Below are 22,398 nucleotides of genomic sequence, written 5' to 3'. Positions count from 1 at the left end.
CTGTATCTTATATTAAAATTCCACTCTGTTCCCATATTTGGCTAAATTTGATTTTTGATTTGTCTGTTACATGGTTCCTCATTGAAGTCCCACTGTAATTAGAAGGGTAAACCCAGTAATTAATTTGTTCCTGTTTATTTGCTTTTTCCTTTTTCACTGGTACACTCCTGTTGTGTAAGTGCATCATAAAACAAAAAGGAAATACAATTGACTGTGTGAAAAATGAAGAACATCTGATGCCCAGGAAGAATAAGAACTTGGGTATGTCAAGCTGCAGACATCTGGATTTTTATTTAAACTGTTTTCAGCTCTGTCACTGAATCATCTTTTGAAAACCAAATATATTTTTAAAAAACCCTTATTGGCTGTCTAATACTATCCAGGTGTGTATTCGATTTTTTCCTTCTTACCGGCACATTGTCCAAATGAAAAAGCCTTGAATCAATTTAAGTACAATTCAGAAGATGTTACCAGAGCATTAAAGAGAGAAGAGAAAAAAAGAAGAGGCAGAGCAGTAGGCTGCTTTTATATACCCATCCTTCAAAAGTTGTGTCTGGGGACACACTTCAAAAGTTGTGTCTGCCTCTGGAACAGATTTCCCTGGGTTTGAAGTCAGAGCAGACCCCGGGATTTGCAGCTGGACACACCCGCAGCTGCAGAGCAGGCAGGGGTGTGGGAGCTCAGGGGTTAATCCCAGCCCTGTGTCCGAGCCCCGCCGGGATAAAACCGGGCACTGAGACCTTTTGCTCCGACAGGCTCTGGCACAGCCGGGAGGTTCATTTTGTCTGCAAAGCCAAGCATGTAATTTCCCTTCTCCCTCGCTCTCCGCTCTGTCTCTGTGTCTGGGCAGTCCCGAGGCTCAGGAGCAGCAGAGTCTCCCTGGCGACAGCCGGGACAGCTGAGCTGAGCTGACCCTCAGCAGGGCGGTGAGGGATGGGCTTTCACTGCAGGACATGGCCAGGGAGCCCCAGACTGGCTTCTTTCCTTCCTGACAGAAGGGGAAGACTGGGGGAACCCCGAGATCCCTCTGCGCTTGGAAGAAGAAAAGTGAAAAAAAAAAAAAATCCATAAATTAAAACCAAAAAAACCCCCAACCTCCCCCCCAAACAAACAAACAGACAAACAAACACACAAACAAACAAAAAAAAACCAACAAAAAACAAACAAACAAACAAACAAAAAACCAACCACCCAACCAACAAACAAACAAAACCTAAAAAAAAATCTTCCTTGGCATCCAAATTACATGCATTTAAATCTTCCAGCTTACCACAGTGTTATGGCAGATTTACACAGAGATTAAAAGTGATCCCTCAGCAGTGAACAGCAGCTCGTGTGAGCCCTGTAAATCCAAGTGTGTCCCTACAGCCGCCAGCCTTGGCACCCAAAACAGCCCCAAGCCCACAGCACAAGGGACATTTCTACCTTTTATTTCCAATGAAACAGAGCTACTGAAGCCTCTGGAGTGTGGATTTAGCTGTCAGTCTTATTTACTACTTTCAGCTGTTATCTGCTGCCGCTGAGGCTGAGCGTGGATAACTCACCAGCCTGCCCTGATAAACTTTGCTTTCTGTTTCAGAGAGAATTTCCAGGCAGAAATCCCATCAAAGCTTTCGCTCCGATCCATGCGCTGACAGATGACACAGGAGTTAAAGGAGTGAGGCTGAAATTCCTGAGGCTCTCCTAAGGATTTTTCCAAGAGTTTGAAAAAGCCTCTTAAAAAACAGCGGCAGGGATCGAACGCTGTTAAGGGAGGGGAAAAGGAAAGAAAAAAAAAAAAAAAAAAAGGAAGAAAAAAACTTTGGCAGGCAAACAGTGTCTTACATCAATCTAGCAGTCAGCATCTATGTAGATGTTCTTTCCTCCTTTTGTGCAACACCCCTTCCCTCCTACAGACCACCCAAAGCCCTATAAATAATCCAAGGACTGTATTTTTCCTCCAGATTTCTCTTCAGACCTCAAAGGAAAAATATCAGGCAAAGGAAGGGAGAGAGGGAGAAGGGAAAGTGAGGAGAGGAGAGAAAGCGAGAAAGGGGAAAGATGGCTAGTGAATTCAGAAAGAAAATCTTCTGGAGGGCAGTGGTGGCCGAGTTTCTGGCCATGAGCCTTTTTATTTTTATCAGCATCGGCTCAGCTCTGGGCATCAGCTTCCCCGTGGTGACCAACAACACGAGGTCTCAGGACAACGTGAAGGTTTCCCTGGCTTTTGGCTTATCCATCGCTACCATGGCTCAGAGCGTGGGCCACATCAGCGGGGCACACCTGAACCCGGCCGTCACCCTGGGGCTGCTGCTCAGCTGCCAGATCAGCATCTTCAAAGCCTTCATGTACATCCTCGCCCAGTGCCTGGGGGCAGTGGTGGCCACGGCCATTCTCTCGGGAGTCACCTCCTCTCTCCCAGGAAACACCCTGGGACTTAATACTGTGAGTAGAAACTTTTCATTCCTCCTTTATTTTCTTTTTTATTAAATTTATTTTGAGTAAAATGTAGCACCTGTAATCTGCTAAAGATGCAGGGGTAGATGGTGTAAGTAGAAACTTTTCATTCCTCCTTTATTTTATTTTTTTTTTAATTTTTTTTTGGGGGGGTAGAATTGTAGGTCTTTAAATCTGCTAGAGTTTTGGGGGTTCTGTTGGTGCTGGTGACCTCAGACTGTTTGTTGTAGCAGAGAATTCAGCCCTGACTGATAATCAGGATGTCACAGGGATGGTCCTTCCGCCCCACCCTCATGTTGGAGCTTTAGGACATTCTGGTCCTGATCAGTTTTTGCTCATGTTCAGTTTTGTACATCTAAGTTGTTGAGAGGTGGCTTTTGATGTTGATTTAACTCTGAAATCATTGGCAGTTTTATGACCTCTCGTGGTTCTGAGGGTCTCTAAGGTGACAGAATGATTAATATGCATATACCAGTGTTGTTTTGGCTCCTGTGAGTGTGGTTCATTTTCAGTACTTAATTGATGGTTTGTGTATGCTGTGTATCACTGGCTGCAGTGAAAACCCATGGGAGCAGAGTTGTGCAGCAGGAGAAATCCCACCCCCAAATGTGTGAGCAGTACCTGTTGCATTAAGCAAAGTCCCAGCTGCCCTTTCTGTAAATTTCTGGGTGAAAATTGGACAAATCCTGAATTCTAATGTGTAAATTGGAAGAAAATATGAGGCAGCTGCAGGTAACTGGGTGCAGGTTCCAGCTCTCTCCCAGCCAGATGCTCTCATCCTGCTGCCTAAAAACTGCCTGGCCACAACTCCTCCTCCCCAAAATGTCATTTTGCTGTTGTTGTTGCAGCATAATAGGAGAAAAAAAAAAAAAAAAAAAAAAAAAAAAAAAAAAAAAAAAAAAAAAAAAAAAGGATAAATACACTTGTAAACTTGAAATCATCCCACTGTCAGAGGCAGCACTAACAGCCAGTGCAGGACAGTGCTATAAATGGAAATTCCTTCTGGTCACTTATTTGACCTGATCTCTTAAGAACAAATATTTAATATATTTTCCTTGGCCCCTTTCTTGCAGAATATTCCTGACTGCAGTTTGAAAATTGAGCTGATTTGAAATCTTCTGCCCATTTGAAGTCACAAGGGTATTTGGGACATAAAGGTGCAAATGCAGCATCTCTTCTGAATCAACTTAGGCAAAAAAGAAAAATGGTTTTGCATAGTGTGATTTGACATTACAGTTAATTCAGAACATGAGTCAAGTTTTCGAAACAGAATAAAATCTGATATTAAGGTGATTCTTGGGCAGCTCAGTATCATCCACTCTCTGTGATTTGGCTGCTCACCTCCCTCTCTCCTGCTTCCTGCAGCTATTCCATCCTGACAGTGCTTTGGAAATGTTGATGGGTTAACTCAAAACATTTTGGGGAAGAAGAGCAAATAACTTTATTGACTCCAGAAGGCTCTGGCTGTGAGTCTGGGACGTGATCTTTCCCTCTGAAACCACTGACAGAGGGAACAGCTCAACCACAGGGGACAGGGTGTCTGCCCAAGTGGTTTCCTCGAGAGGTCCAACTGCCATTAAACACGGGAGGTCTGGTTTTGGTAGCACTTAAGCTTGGTTTTTCCCTTTTGCTTCCATAAAATCCTGATGACTGGTTCCTTCCTCTAACCAAAGCTCTGAACCTGGCCATTTGTGAAGGGGAGGAAGCTCTTCTTGCTCCTCAGTCAGTAACTCCTCAAGCTGCAAAGGCAAAACCAGGCAGGGTTGAGTCTTCATCTTATAAATTTTACAAATCAATCAGCAATTTCTGTGCAATGGAATAACTGAGAATACAGTTTCTAAAAGCTCTGGTCTCGCTGTTTGTCATTAGAAAACATTCAGGATTTTGTTTCTTTTTTTCTTTCACATCCAGTTATAAATGTTCTGATGGGAGGACAGTGGGGAGACCCCCCTGGGGATAGTGAGGGCAGCAGCTGTTCTTCTCCCTCCCGAGAAGGAAATAGAGAGGAAAAGAAAAGAAAGCAAATCCATTCATTTCCCAGTGACAAGCCTGGAGTGCCTGGGCAGGGGAGGGCTGAGGGGGACCTGGGTCTGAGCCCAAGGCATGGGGGGAGCAGCAGAGGGGCTGTGCTCGTGCAGAGCTGATGCCAATGGGGCCCATCCTGAAACCACAGCATTGAGGTGCCTCCTTGCACAAAGAAGTGACAAGGAGAAACCACAGAGCTGCTTTTATTGTTATGGTTTTTAGCTTGAGGATGAGGAGGAGAAGCTCAGAGCTGGCATCCCTGCCAGATGCTCTGACTTCCAGTTCTTCTTATGGATAGTGAGGTGTGGATTCCCTGCTCAGAAAAGGAATAGAGAGAGAGTGCTGCTTGTTTGACAAGGCTGGGAAGAGGGTCTGGATGTGTGTGGCTTTGTCCTCTGTTCCGGCCCTCCTGTGCTTTTGGAGAGGTGTTTTTTACAGGAAAAGTGTGTTGGGGGGAAGTGTAATGGAGTGAGGGGCCATCCAGTGCTCCCAGGCCACACTGGGTGGGGTTGCACGCCTGAAATCAGATTTCTCCTGCCTGGCTGCAGGTCCTGCACTGAGGGACCAAACTGAGAACCCATTTCCAATGGCTCCTCTTTAATCCACAGAGAATGAGAGGCAAAGAGAGGCACTTCCACCTTTAGAGCTGCTGGGTTGCTCCCAGAGACACCCAGCTCCTCTTTGCCATGCTGAGGCTCCAGGCTTGGAAACCTCTGCTAAGTACCCAAAATTAAGTGAGATAAATCCGTGTCTTTCTCATTGCACAAAGGGGAAAAAAAAGGGAACACAATCAGATGAAGCATAAAACCCAGCCATGGACAGTACAAGGCTGAGGAGAAAGAAGGGAGGATGAAAATGCAGGATGTTCCTTTAACATGTTCAGTGTTAAGGTCTGGTTTACACTAAGACAAGCAAACCAGTCACACGTTAGGATTTTGATCCAAACGTTGCTTAAGTCAACAGATATATTTTTAGTTACTTTGGCTGGTCCCAAGTAAGACATTTTGGACAACACTCAGAGATGTATTTAGATTACTGAATCCTTTTAAGACACTTAGCTTCCAGTATATTTTAGTAGTGGTGTGGGTTCCAAAGTAAAAACTTTGAGAATTGGAGAAGCTGGAAGAGGAGTATGCAGTGTGTTTGCTCTTCTAAAAAATTTAAATATTTTTCCTTACATCATCTTGTATCTTTTTTTGGAAGTTGGATTATTACACGTTACAAATTTCCATTAGGTAAAGCTGTAAGAATAGAGAATACCAGATTCAAAATGCACTCATCTGCCAGCAGAGCTGGCTATTGTCTGCTGAGGACAGATCTGGAGTTTGGATAATGGAACAAACTACTCAGCAAGGCAGTTAATGACCAACAAAGAGCTCAAGCAGGAAAGAGGGGTGAGAGGAGACTCCTGTGCTGTAAAGTAACGCAATATTTGCTGTTAAACAATGTTTATCTGAAGAACTTTTATCAACTTTTAAAAACATACTCAGAAAATTTCTATAGCTCAGGTTATTTTATACTTCTATATCTATCTGTCTATCTATCTATTTATCTATCTAATAACCTGAATTAATTAGAGGTATATTTAAATTATTAGAACTTTCTGACAAATGCAGACACCACAATTTTCAAAATTTTCAATATTTTTATATTTTATTTTTCTTTTTTTATTTTTATATTTTTTCTATATTTTGACATAGTCATGAGAGTGCCAGGAAATGCGTCCCCCTAACTCTTGGGGCTATAATTTGGAAACTATTTGAAAACTCTGCCTTGGAGTTTATGATGAAAGATATTATTTTAAAAGTGGTTCAAAAATTGTAGGCAGGAAAAACAGACCCGAAGGTAACGTTGCTCGGGTAGATAAAGGGAAAAGAAAAACAACCAAGAATAACAAATAGGAGGGTTTGGGTTTAGAAAACACCCAGTGGACTGATAAACGTTGTTTGTGTAACTAAGGAGCTCTCTGGAAAAGCCAAAGGAGATCTGTGGTCAGTGGATTCAGAGGTCATTTAAAGACAGGTGAATATTCATATGGATACTATTCCTGGAGTATGGAGAGTTACTTGTTTCTGGAACACCCTTTGAATTTCTGCCATGTCTGGCTGTGTCTCTGCTGCTCTCTGGGGCTCCCCAAATCAGGATCAGCCGTGGCAGAATTGGTGCACACGAGGGTGCAATGTCCTTTGGGGATCAACACCCCATGTCCAGCTCTAGATTTCTCAAGGTCAGGGAAAAAGGAAACCTTTGTTGTCTGTGACTCCTCATACCAGACCAGTATCTGCTGGTTTGAGACACCTTCCAGCCTCACCAAAGGCACAGAGCAACAGAACCACAGAATCAAGGAATCAAGGAATATGTTGGGTTGGAAGAGACCTTATAGATCCAACCCTCTGCCATGGGCAGGGACACCTTGCACAAGACCAGGTTGCTCCAAGCCCCATCCAGCCTGGCCTTGAACACTTCCAGTGATGGGAATGAGCCCTTTTCCCATAACTACTCCCACTTAGCTGGATCGTGATCCAGCAGCCACAGAACAACTTGGAACCTCAATGCTGGAGATTTTTAGATGTTTTTTCCTTTGCTGTCTACATGTCCCCAGCTCCAGCCTTATTCTACTGGGGAAGTGTAATGGGGAAGCTACTTGGGGAAGATGAACAATCTTGTCTCCAGGACAGTGGAGCATAGAATGTGATAAGATTTGTGGATCCTTATCATCTGTAGATGGTCTTATCTCTAGGGCATCCATGCCTGGTGAATTTTCTCCCAACAAATTCCCAATTTGCATTTCCAGTGTAAACATAATGTTGCACCAGCACTAGGAATTCCCTTTTGCGTAGTTGAGACCTGCCACACCTTTTAATGGTGTTTGTGGGTCAGCACTGAAATGTTTATCCTGATATTCCCCATTGGACGTTTCCCATCTTTTAGAAACTTGTCTCAGAGGGGATTCTCCATGGGAATCACCACACTCCCCACATTTGGTCCTCACCAGGGGCCTTCTCACCATGGGGGACAGGACTTGCCTGGTTGCCCTGGATGACTCAGTGTTTGCCTGGTGATCTCCCCGTCTCCTCGTGCCCGCGCCCTCCAAGCCCATTCTCCAACCTCCAATTAAACAAAGCTGGCTCGAGTTGGAAGAACATCCAAAATAAACTGAGAGCTTGACAGTGCGAGGGGACAATTGAGTAAGAGATGCTGCTTTTCCTCTGAGTCACTGTGGAAAATTGCAGTTCCAGAGGTGCTGCTGGATGGACGAGACACACAGCTGAGTTCCTGACCTTTAGCACTTATTGAAAAATCCTTGGATGACTCTTTTTTTCAATGCAGATTATATATTGTGTATTTCTCATGTTTAGGACAGTGAGGGGTTTCATTCTCCCTTTCTCTGCCCTCTGCTCTGCCTATTTTTCATCCAGTTTAAGCTTCTCCTGCCAACCTTGCCTCTGCTGGGACATCTGAATGCTTAAGGACTCAAACATTTAAAAGGGACCAGAAGCTGCTGCATTTTTAAAATGAGCAAAATGGTTCCGGTCCATGACATTGATCTGGGATTTTTATTTCTTAACAAAGACTGTCACAACAATAGCTCATTGTTCCCTGTCAGTTTTTGCAGCAGAGGGCTTTTAAGGCTTGCCAGCATTGTGCTGAGAGGCCCCAGGCAGGGCAGGTGGGACACAGGAAAGGCACCTGCTCAAAACTGGCCACGCTCTTGGTCTCTTTTTAATGAGTTCACACACTGACAGCAGAAACATCTGGTCTGAGATGTAAACCTGATGGTTATCACCCATTCTCCAGAGAATTTGGAGTTATGGCTCTAATTCTTATCTCAGATCTCAGAGCTTATTATCTGATTTCCATTTCTGTGAAGATTTGCTCTCTAATGATGGAGCCGTATCCCAGGATTTTGGCAGGGAGTATGGAGGGATGCAGCAGCACAGCCATTCCTGGGGCAAGGAGATGCCTTTGGTGCTCATCCTCCTGCAGCCCAGTCCTCCTGTGCTGGAACAGAGGAGATCAAAGTGGGCTTTGTGCCAGTGGATCCAAGGATGACCACTTGGAAAATGCTCTGCAGGCCTCAAACTTCATTTATTTCTATTTAGAAATGGTAGAAATTCCTGAAAGGGGTGCACAGGGGTGTTTAAAACACTGAGTTGTCATAGATCTAAACCCATTAATTATTTGGTAATACAAGTGTATTATTTTGTAATACAAGTGGAGTCGTGCTGGGATTTTCAGAAAATTATTTTTTCTGTGTTAGATCAACTGTCAAACTAAGTAGGATTTAAGTAAAATTCATTTTGCCATCACCCCTCCTGAGGGGTCAATAAACAGTTAAAATTGGTTTCCTTTCCGTGGAGTTCTCTGATTTTACCAAATATTTCTGAGTGTTCTGTGTGTTATGAAGACAGACACTCACACACCAGAGACAGATGGATAGAAAGATTCTTCAAATGAGATAAACCCAAATTTCAAATTTTAATTTAAATTCATTGGATTCATTGGAAAGGTTAAAAAAATATCTATTAGTCAATGTGGGTTCTGAACCAAGAGCTGACATGGCAAGGAACATAGCCTGAAAACAAATGGAAATGTCCACAGCAAGAGAATATTATTATGGATTAGTTCTGGTTAAATTGGTGCAATGGTAAGAAAAAAAAAAAAATCTAGGTTTTTGTAGCAGGGTTCATGAGTTGTAGTGGATAATGTAAACCTTCAGGAAGCTGAGAATAACATTTCTTAATCAGAGAATCCTAAAAAATATCACTATCTGGGCTGTATAGATATTTTTAAGTGAAGCATTTTTAAAGCAAGGATACCAAACCACATCACAAGTACTAAAGGAAGAAAAGATAGCCCTTGAAAAATTTCCTGTTTGTCTCCAGAGGAAACTGCCTGTTTTCTTTAGGGCAGTAGTACATTTTTGTTTATTTGTCCATTCTCCAGTCCAATCGAGGGAGTTCAATAACAGAAGGGTCTTTACCTGGTACCACAATTGTCTCCTGGAGGTTTTTCTGGCCTGGCTGGGAACGTTTTGAGCCCTGAGTATTTATTAATGTGTAATTGATGGGAAATTCCTGATCTTCCTGGCTTCCAGAGCTGGTGTTTGGCTGCTGCAGCTTCATTGGAGATCTGAGGCTGAGGCACAACATCAACCTGTTAAACCAAATATACAGAGCCTGACAGGCATCCTGAAGGAAATTATAAACAGCAGGAGGGCTAAAATGTGGCCTGAGAGCTCTGCAAGGCACAACCCACAGCCTAGAAAGGAGTAAAGAAATCCTCTGTGTGTTTCCCTGGACGAGTCCTGTGCATCCCCTCTCTAGGAACCACTTGGAGGTGTCACAGAAAACTAAACTTTTCCAGGCTCTTGGCTCTAATTCTGTGCCAAGTGGAGTCAATGGATGCTTTCAGAGCAGAAATGTGGCACGTTTCCTCACACACAGACACACACAGCTCCTCCTGAGGGCACTGATGGCTGAGTTTGGAATGGGTAAGGTCAGGTTTGGCTCCTTTTCCTTCCTTTGTTAGGACTTCTTGCTTGGTGAACAAGGTGGAGAAATGAGGGAGCTGGAATCGTTCCCCCAATTCCTGAAGTGCATTGCACAGCCTCAGAGCTGCTTTTTAACCCCATGGAAATGCCAAGTTTTCAATGCTGTGCACAAATTCTGAGAACTTCACAGATTTGCTGGAGCTTGTCTAGAAATACAAAATGAATATTGCTTTGCCAGCAATCATACTGTGAGGTTGGTGCAAATCCAGGTATTATTTCAGTTTATTGCAGTAACAACATAGGGAGGATGATCCTATTTGGCTCAAAATTCAGATATGCCCAAAATTCTCCACTGTAATACTATCTCCTTTTGGGCAGGTAATAGAGGAGATAATAAACAGCTCTGTGGTATAAATGAGTGCTTCAACTATTGCAGCAAATTAACTATTTGCCTGGGTTTGGCTGGGTGGAGAAGAAAAAAAACAAAACAAAACAAAACCTCACAATTCCTCATCCTCTGAATAGAAGCTGTTTATTTCTCAGCATCAACATGTAACAAAAAAAAAAAAAAAAAAAAAAAGCTTCTCCCAAGCAACTTTCCCAGAGGCACATCAAAAAGTAAAAGTGTAAATAAAAAAAAAAATTTCTGTCTCTGACCAGCTGTGCTAAATGCAAGTCCTGTAGAGGAACTGAGTTTTACTGCCTGTCTTGGTTTAACATAAAAATTTTATGTGCTGGGGTTTAATATAATAATCATTCTCCCCTCTTTCTCTCCATGATACTATGACACAAAACCCTGGATAATTTCTCCTCAGCCTGCAGAGAGGGTGGGAGGAGAGAGCTTAGCCTTGTTCCTGGAGGGTGTCTGCTGCCTAAAGAACGGAAAATATGATTTCTGCTCTGGGAATTGTATGAGCCCCCTTTAGAGCTCTTAAGGCTGTATTTATAGGAAGGATAATCTAGCAGAGGACAATGTGTTTTGTCCCCAGATTCTGCTGAATGCTCCCATTGTTGATGTAGGATACAATCCAAAGCTAATTCATAAGCAGCTTCTGAGTGCTCCTGTTGTAAAATTTTAAGTGAAACTCTTCAGATCTTTGCCTGTCTCTCCTTACTAAAGAAATGAGAATTTTGCACTCCCTGAATCCCTAATACTCAATTAATGGGTATAGAAACATCCATTTCAGAGTGATGCTGTTAAATAGCAAGGGCAGAAGTTAATAACTGTAGTTAAACAGCCAGGGATTGATTCTCTGAATCAATTTTTACTATCACTCAAGGGATGCTTTATAGCTATGGAGATGTGGGAGAGACTTCCAGGAGAATAAAGGTATGTTATCAATATGGAAATCATCAAGTTCTTTTCATGACAAAGTTGGAGCTGAAAGAGTGAGAAAAGTCAAACAAAATGACAGGCAAGACAGTGGGATGTGGTTTGGAGGGAAGAAGGGAGACGAATTTCTGAGATTACATTTGTAGAACATCCCCTTAAAGAACTTTGCCAGCCAAACACTTAAATTATAGCTGGTTGGCATAAAAAAGAATGATTATTATTTGAAAAGAGAGTATGACGAAGAGAAAATGAACCATCTAAACTATTGTGAAGAGTTTTCCTTATTCAGTAAAAGAAGGAAAGTCAAAGAAGGGAAATTTTAAGCTATAAGAAGAAAATGCTGTAAGACGGCAAGATTTTACTTGAATAAAATGTTGATTTTTAGAAAAAGGTCTGCCATGGCAGAAAAAGGTAATAATTTAGGTAGGATGATGAGGATATGAGGAAGGAAGAGAAGTGCCAGCCATTAAAAATGCTGTGGCTTAAATTTTTCTCCCCCAAAACCACACCAGCAGGCTCTGGTGTTTCATAAGAATGGGGAAAGCTGACAATCCCCTGCCAAAAAACAGACTTCTGCAATTCCAGAGGCCTCTTTTTTTTTCCTTTTTCTGGAACAATGAGGAAACTAATCCCTGTTATATGAAAGGAAGCTGGGCCCTGGAAGCTCCAATCCAGGGCTAAAAGTTTGTTGGATGAGATGATGGAGCTCAGCACCACGTAATGGAACCACCTTGCATAACAAACTGTCTTATCCATATAACGGGAAACAGGTTTGGACTTGATACACTTTCACTCATAATGGGAAAAATATGAAGCCACTGGAGAAGTACACAGTGGGGTTTACCTTGGGCCAGTTTAATTTCCTGTCCCCGTTTCTCTTCCGAAGGCGGGCGACTCATAAATATCCTGTCCTGGATATTTAAAAAAATAAAAAAAAATACCCAAATTATTGCTGTGGCAGTCAGTCAGCTAAACGTGGTAGCGAAGGGCACTCCTGGGAAACAAATTCTGTAGTTCTCATCTCCTATCTGATGTTATGGAGAGCTGGAAGTGATGTGGCCACTGTCCATTTCTGAAGACATAAAACTGTTCCTTTCTACTGATTTCTCTCATATTCATGTCTACATAATTCTTTTTGGGGTTTAACACGCCTCATTTGAATTTCTCTTGAGTCACTATACCTTCAGTGCTTCTTTAGTTTCCCATCAGTTGCTTCTCAGGAATTTTCTGAAGAAGTTGTGATTTCTGTACCTTTACTGAATTCTGGCAGATTTTTATTCCATGACCTTGTTCAGATTCAGAGTGAACTGGGGGGAAAAATATTAATCATGGGATCATTAAGGCTGGAAGTGGTGGAATTCAGCTCGCAGAAGGATGCACCTCCCTTGGGGTGTCTACATGTTCTGCTTCTTGTCTGGGAGCTGTGAGGGTCGAGGAGGAATTGCTCACATTGCAAACTGATGCAGCCAAGTTTGATTCAGCTGATCAGATAAATGTGTCCACAGATAACTCTGACATCTTGCCAATGATTCAGCCCATTTCTTATGTGTGTTTCTGGTGCTTCTTCTGTCAAAACACCGACTTGGAAATGAAGTTTAGTGGAATTATTCATGAGAACAAAAAAGGGAAAGAAGTCTGTGTGAGATGGAGATGAATATGGGCTTGTGTGTTTCATTTAATCTCTCAGAGCATGTTGGGTTCCTCAGAGCACTGAATCCACTCCTCAAGCCTCCCATGTCTGAAGCTTGAAAAGCTCAAGGAGTTGCTGTGCTGTTCTCTGCCCTCTGACATTTTTTCTGTTTCCTTAATGTGAATTATTGGACTGCAAAGAGAAGATGTCAAGGATTTCCCAGCAGATACATCAAGGACAGATGTAGTGTCAGCTCACATACCCTGTGACCACTGATAAAAGTTACCAGTGCAGAGAAAAAGGCATTGCAGTGTGGGTAGGGGTCACAGGAATAGGTCCTCTTGACCCCAACATTGCAATAGAAGTGTCTGTGTCTTGTTTCAAAGCATTATTTTGTCTGTTTAGGAACCAGAGATATTGGTCATCTTGTACTCTGGCTATTCTCAAAAGCAGAATGGCAGATGTTAAGAACAGCTGTTGATTTTTAGTCAGGTCTTTAATGTGTGGTACTGCTTCCTACTAAATTCAGATTAAACTTTAGACAATCCTGAAGGTTCTGGAGTCTTGTATTCTACAAAATATTCCACAAAAGTTCAAGCTTTCCTTAAAAACCTGAATAACATACAGAAAATACAAGCAAAGGATGACAAACTCGTGTTGTCTGTATCTCCCTGGTTCTGTCAAGAGCTTAAACCAGCAGATTCAAAAGGTGCAAAATGTTACCTGGGTGAGACTTGCAAATCCTCTGCTAATAAGGATGATTTAAATATAAATATTCACATGCACATGTACATTTTAACTTGGCACAAGGGAATGTGCCTTCCTATTCCCTTTCTAAATCTTTTCTGGGGTGTGCTCAGGATGGTGAACACCAGTGCTGTCCCATGTGTACCATGGATGGCCCAGGCTGCTGCTGCAGTGACAATTTAGCTGTGATAAGGAGGCAAATAAATACTCTGTTATCCTGCACTTACACACTGCAGGTCCACAGGCCCCAGCAAAGCAGGACATCCAAGGTTGGCCTGGGTTTGTCCCATTTTTTGGAACATGGCCCAGAGTCCTTGCTCTCACAGTGGAATCTTAACGTTCTGGCAAGCTGAGCAAAATCACCCGGCTGGAGGAAAGCAAAAGGTTTCCTATGATATTTCCAGGTTTTCTTTGATTCCACAGAGCCCATCAATAAGTGTTGATTAGCAGGGAGAATGACCTCAAGTCACGTCAGCTGTAGGATGTGTTTTTCCTGGAGGGAAAGGAAGAAAATGATTTCCGCCTCACAAAGATAAGGGTTATCACAGGTTTTTTTAAAGAATAATTTTGCTCTTATTGTCTTTTATAGAAGCCCTTCAAGGGAAGGGAAAGCCCAGTGACTGGCCAGTGTTTAATCTTTTAAAATGTCAAGGCTTTGTCAAATGCTAACATTGATGAGTCAGCTCTGGGTTCTCTGGGGTTGCATTATGATAGGAAAGAATTTGGTTTCTTACCTGCTTTTGGACATATGCACATCAGTCACTTATTTGCTAAGACACCTGGCTTTTAAGTTTGGCCATTTGGCCTTCCAAATGTGAGATATGATTTTCCAGAGGGTAAAGAGTCCAGATCCTTAAATTGGTTTTAATACAAGGAAACACATTGGAAGCCTAATTTGTTGAGAGAACAAAAATCTCGCTGTGTCAACAGTGAAAAAAAAAAAAAAAAAGAAGTTTATTTTTAAAACTTACAAAAGCAGTAGAATATTAATTTAGAGATATCAAGCATGTATTTCTGGATTCTGCAATTTTCAGTGCATCTCATATGGATGCATTTGTGTCAGACTTACACTTCTCACATGTAAGTTCTAATAACAATGAAAGTTTCATTAATGGATTTCAGTATCTACTCTATGGATGCTGAAGGAACCAAAATACCTATTCTTTCAATCAGAATTCCCTTCTATTTGTGGATAAGCTACTTCCAACTCAGAGGATATCGCTCCTGCATGTTAAGGAACAAGCTATAAAAAAATACATTATTAGTGTTTCAGATTAGCAGGATTTAAAAATCAGATTTATGCTGAGGAAACACTTAAATGACTTTCATTGCTTAGGAATTTGGCATTAAACTTTATTCCAGAGAATAAACAAGAAATGTGAACAGCACCTGTGGAAAGTGAAATAGTTCACTTAACCATCTTTAAATAATATTTAAAATTTTAATAATTTTAAAGCCATTTTAAAATGTTAGCTTTGGGGAAATTAGGGCATAAACCACAAAATCAGATGATTAGCAGGATTTCCTGCAGTTTCATTGTTCTGGACAGATCACAATAACATATAATTATGTTTTTTGCCATGTATGACCCAGCAGTTTTTAATGCAGGGGCTCTGACAGATGTGATAACCTACTGATAGCCCAAATTAATATAAGTTTTGCAGAGTTTGCTTCCTACTCTGAGTCACATTCTCAGTTCCCTGGCCTGTGGCCAAGCTCATGTTTCATCCCGTCTGTGCAAGTGAGTTATTTCTGCTTAACATTGAGTTATTCAGCTCAGTGACAGACTTGCCTTGACTTAATGAAGACACCACTGAATACAGAAATTAAAAGCAGAACTCAAAACTTGTTATAACATCAAATGGTTTACCTCCATGGTTTTTTGTTAGGCACAAGTTTTTAGCAGTGCTCCTGAAATATGACAGCATTTCTGCTCTGTAATGTCCGTTTGTGTGAATCACCATGGTTTCAATATATTCTACAGCATTTACAAGAGACTCTGCTGATTTCATGACTAATAACACCATTTGAATATTTATCTCTGACAGTTTGAGTTTTTCTAAATAATCTACTTCAGTAGAAAATGGAAACGTTCTTATCAGCCCCTAGAGATTCCTGAATTGGGGATTTTTTTTAATGTATCCCAAGGAAGTTAAATGAGATTCAGTTTGGGTCTAAGACACCAAAAAGTAGTTCCCCTGTGAGTTAGGTGTGTAAGCTCTTTGTAGTAGAACAAGATCTATAAAACAAAAAAACCCGAAGCTTTCAAATAATCCCCTTCATTTCATCAAGTGAATTGATCTCATCTCCATTGACTACACTGTTATTTGTGCAAATTAGAGATATATTGACTAAATATTAATATCTAGAGATGCTTAACATACTTTTGGTCTTCTGACACATCTACCAGTCCCACATGAACTCCGTGGAGATCTTAGGGTATTTCCTGTAGCATAAGAGGCATATTTTCAGGCAACTGATTCACAGTATAAGTGGAATATTAACATCTCAATATTAATGTGGAAATCCCTGAAATAATGAGTGACTGTCCTAAGGCACCACAGTTGACATCTGAAGAAGTAAACTCTGCTGAAGGTGATTCTCTGGCTGATTTGTTTCTCATTTAGATCAAGCACACTCTCATTGTGCCCAGTGGCTGAGTGCTCACTTTGGTTGGAAGCAGCAACCACTGAACCACATTGGATAAAAAAAGTCTGTTTATGCCTAGGCTTGAGTACAGCAGGGAGTGTTTCAAAACTACCTTCTCTTCAATTTTTTCTATTTCTTTCTATTTTTATTCCCCTGTTAAGCAAAAGGAACCCTGGGAGGGAAACAGATTTGCAGGTCTCTATTTTCATATTGACAAAATAGGTGTCGCAGAACTTTGTTACACCGATTGAAGTAATGCAGGAATATGAAATAACATTTTCCTTCTTGCCTCCATGCAGCTTTCAGAGGGAATCAATGCAGGTCAAGGGCTGGGAATTGAAATCATTGCCACCTTCCAGCTGGTGCTGTGTGTCCTGGCCACCACAGACCGGAGAAGGAACGATGTCTCGGGATCGGCGCCTTTGGCCATCGGTCTCTCTGTTGCCTTGGGACATCTTCTCGCTGTAAGTTTTAGCCCTCAGAGGTTCTATCTGCCCTGTCCCACCTTGGGGTGGGCCAGTGAAGGCAGGGGGCTGATGGGGAAGCTTCATCTGTGCCTCACCTCTGGTTCTCTTTCTGCCTCCTAGATCGATTACACCGGCTGTGGAATTAACCCAGCCAGATCTTTTGGCTCAGCGCTCATCGCCAACAACTTTGAAAATCACTGGGTGAGTTGAGTAAATTTGTTTAACTCACAAGAGGTTCTGAAAACACGTAACCTACAAGATCAGAGACATCTCAACACGTAGCATTAGGAACAAGTCAGAGAGCTGGCATTTCCATTTCATTTAACACAGAATATTCTCCTTTCAATCCTGACCAGCCTCAGGCAAACAAAAACTCCTCAGGCTCATTCAGTTTCTGTGCTCAAAGTAATACAGTAGATTTTCTTTGGTTATTCCCCTTTATATTAATTTATTTTGAACATTTTAATTGTTTAAGCTTTATTTCACGGAATCCTGTATTATTTATTGTTTAAACTAAGTTTGTATAGTGCTACTGCTTAATCTGGTAAAACCTAATTTAGAAAGATTTTTAAGCAGGTTTATAAACTGAAATGGATCATCCAATATTTAAGAGCTAATAAAATGTTCAGCATCTTAAAGCTGAGTGTCGGCTTATGTGTTTTCAAGGATAAGTGCTCTGGAAACACTATAAATTTTAGATTATTCTTTGTATTTAAATGTGGCAGAAATGAGGTTCTTCACAAAAATTTACCTATTTCACCAAAGCTCAATAAAGAAAGCTGATATAAAGCTGTAAATGAGCACATGTTTTTGAATATATAAGCCTCATTTTAGGGGCTTGTTCCAACTCTTCTACTCACAATTTTGGCAGCTAGTTGCATAGGAGCAGGTGGAAATTTAGTGGTAGTACAATGGGTTGTGAAAATTTTGGATATTGATTCCATTTTAATTTAAGGATTAAAACATAAAAGGAGGACACTGGGGAAATTTTGGCAGTGTCTACCACTTGAACATTATTATTAGGACACTAAAGGGAAGTAAGTGAGAGAGGAGCTGATATTTTCAGAATATAATAGGAAGATTATTGTCCTTTGTAGAGGCATAAAAAAATAGAGAAAATATTTTGTGTTAAACTGCTGATATTGCTGAATAAAAGAGTTTTCAGACTCAGCAGTTCTTTGGCCTTGCAAAGTCCTCAATATCTTCTGTTGTTTCTAACAAAATCAACTTGTCTATTAAAATCCTTTTATTATCTCTCTTTTTAAATTTTTTTGTTTTTTTAAGTGGTTAGGCCAGTTCAATCACAGCAATATCACCAGCTGAGCAGCCTCTTGTGGCAAATTAAGCCCCTCGTTAAGTATTACTTTCAAATTCACCTATCACTGGAATTTAATAGGAGAATGGAAACCAATGCTCTATTGTTGTAGAAATTATGTTCCCCTGCCAACTCCATCTGGAGTAGCAGAGATGTTTTAGCATAGGTAATTGGTTTTAAATATCACAACATGACATCACAGTTACAGTTATTTACCTCTGGGTCTACCACCAATTAATGGTGAGAAATTCCTGGTCTCTTGCCGTGTGGTTAAGTCAACATTCAAGTGGATAGGCTGCAAATTTCAGAGTGAGGATCCTCAGAGGAACTTCAAATGCAGAAACACCTGATGCAATGACTTGGATTTGTATTCCAGATTTTCTGGGTTGGCCCAATCATCGGAGGAGCAAGTGCCGCTGTGATTTACGATTTCATCCTGGCGCCCAGGACCAGTGACCTCACTGACCGCATGAAGGTGTGGACCAGCGGCCAAGTAGAAGAGTATGACCTGGAAGGGGATGACATGAACTCCCGGGTTGAAATGAAGCCAAAATAAAGAAGGGCATGGAGAGAGGGAAGGGAAGGAAAAAAAAAAAAAAAAAAAAAAAAAAAAAAAAAAAAAAAAAAAAAAAAAAAAAAAAAGCAGCACATTGGTTTCCGAAGATTTTATCAGTGTTATAGACTCTTTGTAAACCAGCAAGCAGTACTTTGGTTTTTTAATTCAATACGGTTTTCTCTTTTTTTCTTTTTTTTTTCCCCTAATCCTAATAGCATTTTTTATATCTGGGTTTTTTCAATTACAGAGTCTTTAGGTTTAGAAGTTATGACCTAAATAAATTGGGGTGAAGTTTATTTAGGTCATCTTTACATGATCTAAATAATTGGGCTGAAGTTTCACCCCTCCCTTGGTACCACCCAATTTTGAGGTGTATTTAGTGTGGGGGGTTCTTCCTCCACATCACTCAGTAATGATAAGTAGTTCCAATGACCAGTTTGTTTCCTGAAAGAACATATATTGAGGACAGAGAACAATCTGTACCAATATTAGAGGCCTAACACCTGAAAAACCAGTATTTCTACAAAAATGCAAGGCTGGCATCTAATGCCAGCAATGAATGGGAAAAAACCAGCCGAAAATCAGTGTCCAAAACCCTCTTTTGGAAGGAAAGTCTACTAAAGATTAGTTGCTATGTAAAATTACCCACAATTTCCTAAATAATTGATCATCTTTGAGAAAGGGGCCCAGAAAAGTTAGGCAGGGTAAGAATTTCAAGAGTCACAGGATCTTTCTAGTTTTTCATTCTCCCTGATCCTGCACCCAGTGGCTTCTGAGGGGAGAATATATGTGACCAAAAAAAAAAAAAAAAAAAAGAAAGAAAAAAATTAACTCCTGGGAAGTAATAACTAGAAGGCAAATTGGAGAGTAGCAACAACAATGGCAACAAGAGTGACATGGTGCCAATGTGTAAACAGGATCTGACTCTGCTTTTGTTCACCTTGTGTAATTTCTCATGAGGTCTAAAGCAAAACAAGGAACAAAGAAGTCCCCTTTCTCTCTGACCTTTAGCCAGGGCTGTGACATTCAGGGACCACAAACTGATGCACACACGGTATATTTTCTAATGAGGGACAAATACATACCTGTAAGTCCATTTTGGGGGTGGTTGCTTTGTTTTTTATATATATATATATATATATATATAAATGTTTATATATATGTTTTATACAGAAAGCCTAGTGTACTGTTTTGTAAGAAAATAAGAGCATAATAAACACAAGTGGAAATAATTGCAGCAGTGCTTAGCGAAATAAACGACACTGGAAACGAGAAAGAAAATGAACACTCTAAACGACGTGGAAGATTATTTTCTGTTTAAATTTGTGTGTGTGTATGCTACTTATGATTTCCTGAGTAACCCAAAGCATTAGCTGGTCTTACCTACTAACTACAGAATATAGTTAAAGCAGATCCGTGCTGATAAACTTGTTCTGCACTAAACAGTTTTCCATAAGAAATGAGGTCCAGAAGAACTGACAGAAAATCAGCACATTCCAGCATTCAGCAAAACCCCCCAGAGGTTGTGGGATCGATTCCCCTCTCTGAGAGACAGGGTGGGATTGGGAGGTGAGGCAGGATTGGCATAGAAATCTGTATGGGTTGGATCATTTCATCAGATTGAGCAGATAGACAACAAAAAAAGAAGAATAAAACTTAAAATCACCAGCAAAATCAACCAGAATATATTTCCTCTTTCTTGTCTACATTTGGTGTGCTATCCCATGTATTGCCTATGTACATAAAGCATGATTGGTTTTTGGGGTGGTTTAAAAATAAACAAAATCAGTTGTGCTAACATTCGAACTGTTCATGATTCTTCATTTTTAGTTTCTCATGTAATGCAATTTAATTTTCTGTACCATTTTTCAGGTGCCCACCTGTAAAACTGAGCCAATTTCTACTTTTCCACTATTCACTTGATGCTGCCCTTTAGGGAAAGGAATGTTCTTTGTTTTTATAGCAGGCAAAGCAGACCCTCACCTGGAAATCAAGTCTTCCAAATTATACTTAGAAATGAGGCACAGGACCAGGATTTTGAGTAGAACTTCTAGAATATCTTTCCAATTTTATCTGCTGTTATCCCAGTGCCTCCATTGACTCCAAATTAACTGGGTTTTGCCTTACAGAATCTCTGAGCCAGAGAGCCAGAACAGTCATAGAACTCAGCTGCAGTAAATAGTTTGTTTTGTCGAACTTCAGGCAACTTAAGAGTTAATGGTGCAGAAAATGTGAGATTCACAATTTTTTCCTTAGTCTACACCTTGTAAAGAATTTGGCTTATTCTTTTATGCTTCAAAGTCCAAAACTGTGAAGACAAAAACCACTCTCTTTCCATTTGGGTTGTGATAGGACTGCACCGTATTAGCTGCTCCAGCTTATGATCACTAAAGTAATAAATAAAATTAATTAGAGACATACAATAATTGTTTCACTAGTGAAGAAACAAACAAACAAAAAACCCAACCCATATCAAAGTAAACACAGTGTGATTTATTGGTGTATTTTGTAGCATCATAGGATCATTGAAAGTTTTGTGTTGGAAGGGACTTTAAAGATCACCTTGTTCAAATCCCCTGCTGTGGGCAGGAAATATTTCCACCAGACCCTGTATTCACAGTGATAATATTTAAACAATTTACAGTAAAGGTCTTAAGAAAATTAAATTAATAAAAAAGTATTTAAGGTGAATTCCAGGCTTAAACCCCTCCATTCTTTGTAAAGAAGGAGAAGCTTAATGGTATATTATAAAGTGCTTTTGTAGTACTTAAACCCTGAGCTGAGAGCAGGATTGAGGCCATGGCTGCTGATGGTGCTTCCGCTCCTGGCACAAATGGTTTTTGTTTGTGCTAGACAAGCACCCTTCAAACTTATCATCAGCTCATTAAAATAGTTGAAACATTCCCAGCGAAGGAATTAAAGGCATGAAGTGGCAAGTATCGAAACCCGCTAACAAGTGTCAAGTGGGCAAATGTGATTGCCCAGAAACTCAACAAAACGTCCCTGACAAAGCAAGCCTGGGAGAGTTTTCCAAACAGCTCCTGTGATGTCTGCACTAAGAGCTCCTGACCCATGGACTAATGGGAGCTGTCTGTGCCCTGGTGATGCCCTGGGCATAAATTCTGTATTTATCACACATTCTAACAGGAAAGGGCTGTAGAATCCTAGAATGGTTTGGATTGGAAGGGAGCTTGAACATCATCTAGTTCCAAACCCTAAGAGCACCCAGGGACACTTTCACCTACCCCAGGTTGCTCCAATCCCCATCCAGATTGGCCCGGGACACTTCCAGGGATGGAACAGCCATCTCTGGGCAACCTGTGCCAGGGCCTCACCACCCTCTGAGTGAAGATGATAAAGAGGGATGCTTCCCTAGATTATCCAGGAACTACCTCCCATAGTCCCAATCCCATGCCTCAGGTACCCACAGCATCCCATACAGCCACCCTCTCTATGAAGGAAAAAGAACAAGGAAATATTCCCAAGTCCAGGAACATGGGTGTCAGTGCCAGTATGGACCACCCCAAATATCCCAATTTTTTCCTGGGCAAAGCTGAGCAAAACAAAGATGATAATTTTGCTTTTTCTGAGTGCAGGTTTCCATCCCAGGAGCATGCAGGTGTTCCTATGTTCCCACTCTGTGGTTTGCACAGATGACAAAGCATCCTCTGCTCATTCCAACACAAGACAATTTACAAAAAGCCTGAGGAAGGTGCTTTAGATTTGTCCTTGAGAAACTCCTGTTG

The 22,398-nt window shown here is 41.0% G+C and overlaps 1 protein-coding gene across 1 annotated transcript; it reads left to right on the top strand.

Moving 5' to 3' along the window:
* Positions 1-1,545: 1,545 nt before the first annotated feature.
* AQP1 (aquaporin 1 (Colton blood group)) lies at positions 1,546-20,450 on the top strand. Its single transcript, XM_083872518.1, has 4 exons — positions 1,546-2,424; positions 16,614-16,778; positions 16,902-16,982; positions 18,473-20,450. Exons 1-4 carry the CDS (start codon positions 2,041-2,043, stop codon positions 18,650-18,652), a joined length of 810 nt encoding a protein of 269 aa, XP_083728644.1. The 5' UTR covers positions 1,546-2,040; the 3' UTR covers positions 18,653-20,450.
* Positions 20,451-22,398: the final 1,948 nt, after the last annotated feature.

This window comes from Zosterops lateralis, assembly GCF_965231275.1.
Source record: "Zosterops lateralis genome assembly, chromosome: 1".
Taxonomy (NCBI): domain Eukaryota; kingdom Metazoa; phylum Chordata; class Aves; order Passeriformes; family Zosteropidae; genus Zosterops; species Zosterops lateralis.
This window is presented reverse-complemented; position numbering and strand designations above follow the sequence as displayed.

Bases quoted from the DNA above. Each gene is read 5' to 3' on its own strand.
- AQP1 (XM_083872518.1), top strand. From the start codon at position 2,041: ATGGCTAGTGAATTCAGAAAGAAAATCTTCTGGAGGGCAGTGGTGGCC. The intron at 2,425-16,613 runs GTGAGTAGAAAC...GCCTCCATGCAG, and splicing joins ACACCCTGGGACTTAATACT to CTTTCAGAGGGAATCAATGC. The intron at 16,779-16,901 runs GTAAGTTTTAGC...TCTGCCTCCTAG, and splicing joins CCTTGGGACATCTTCTCGCT to ATCGATTACACCGGCTGTGG.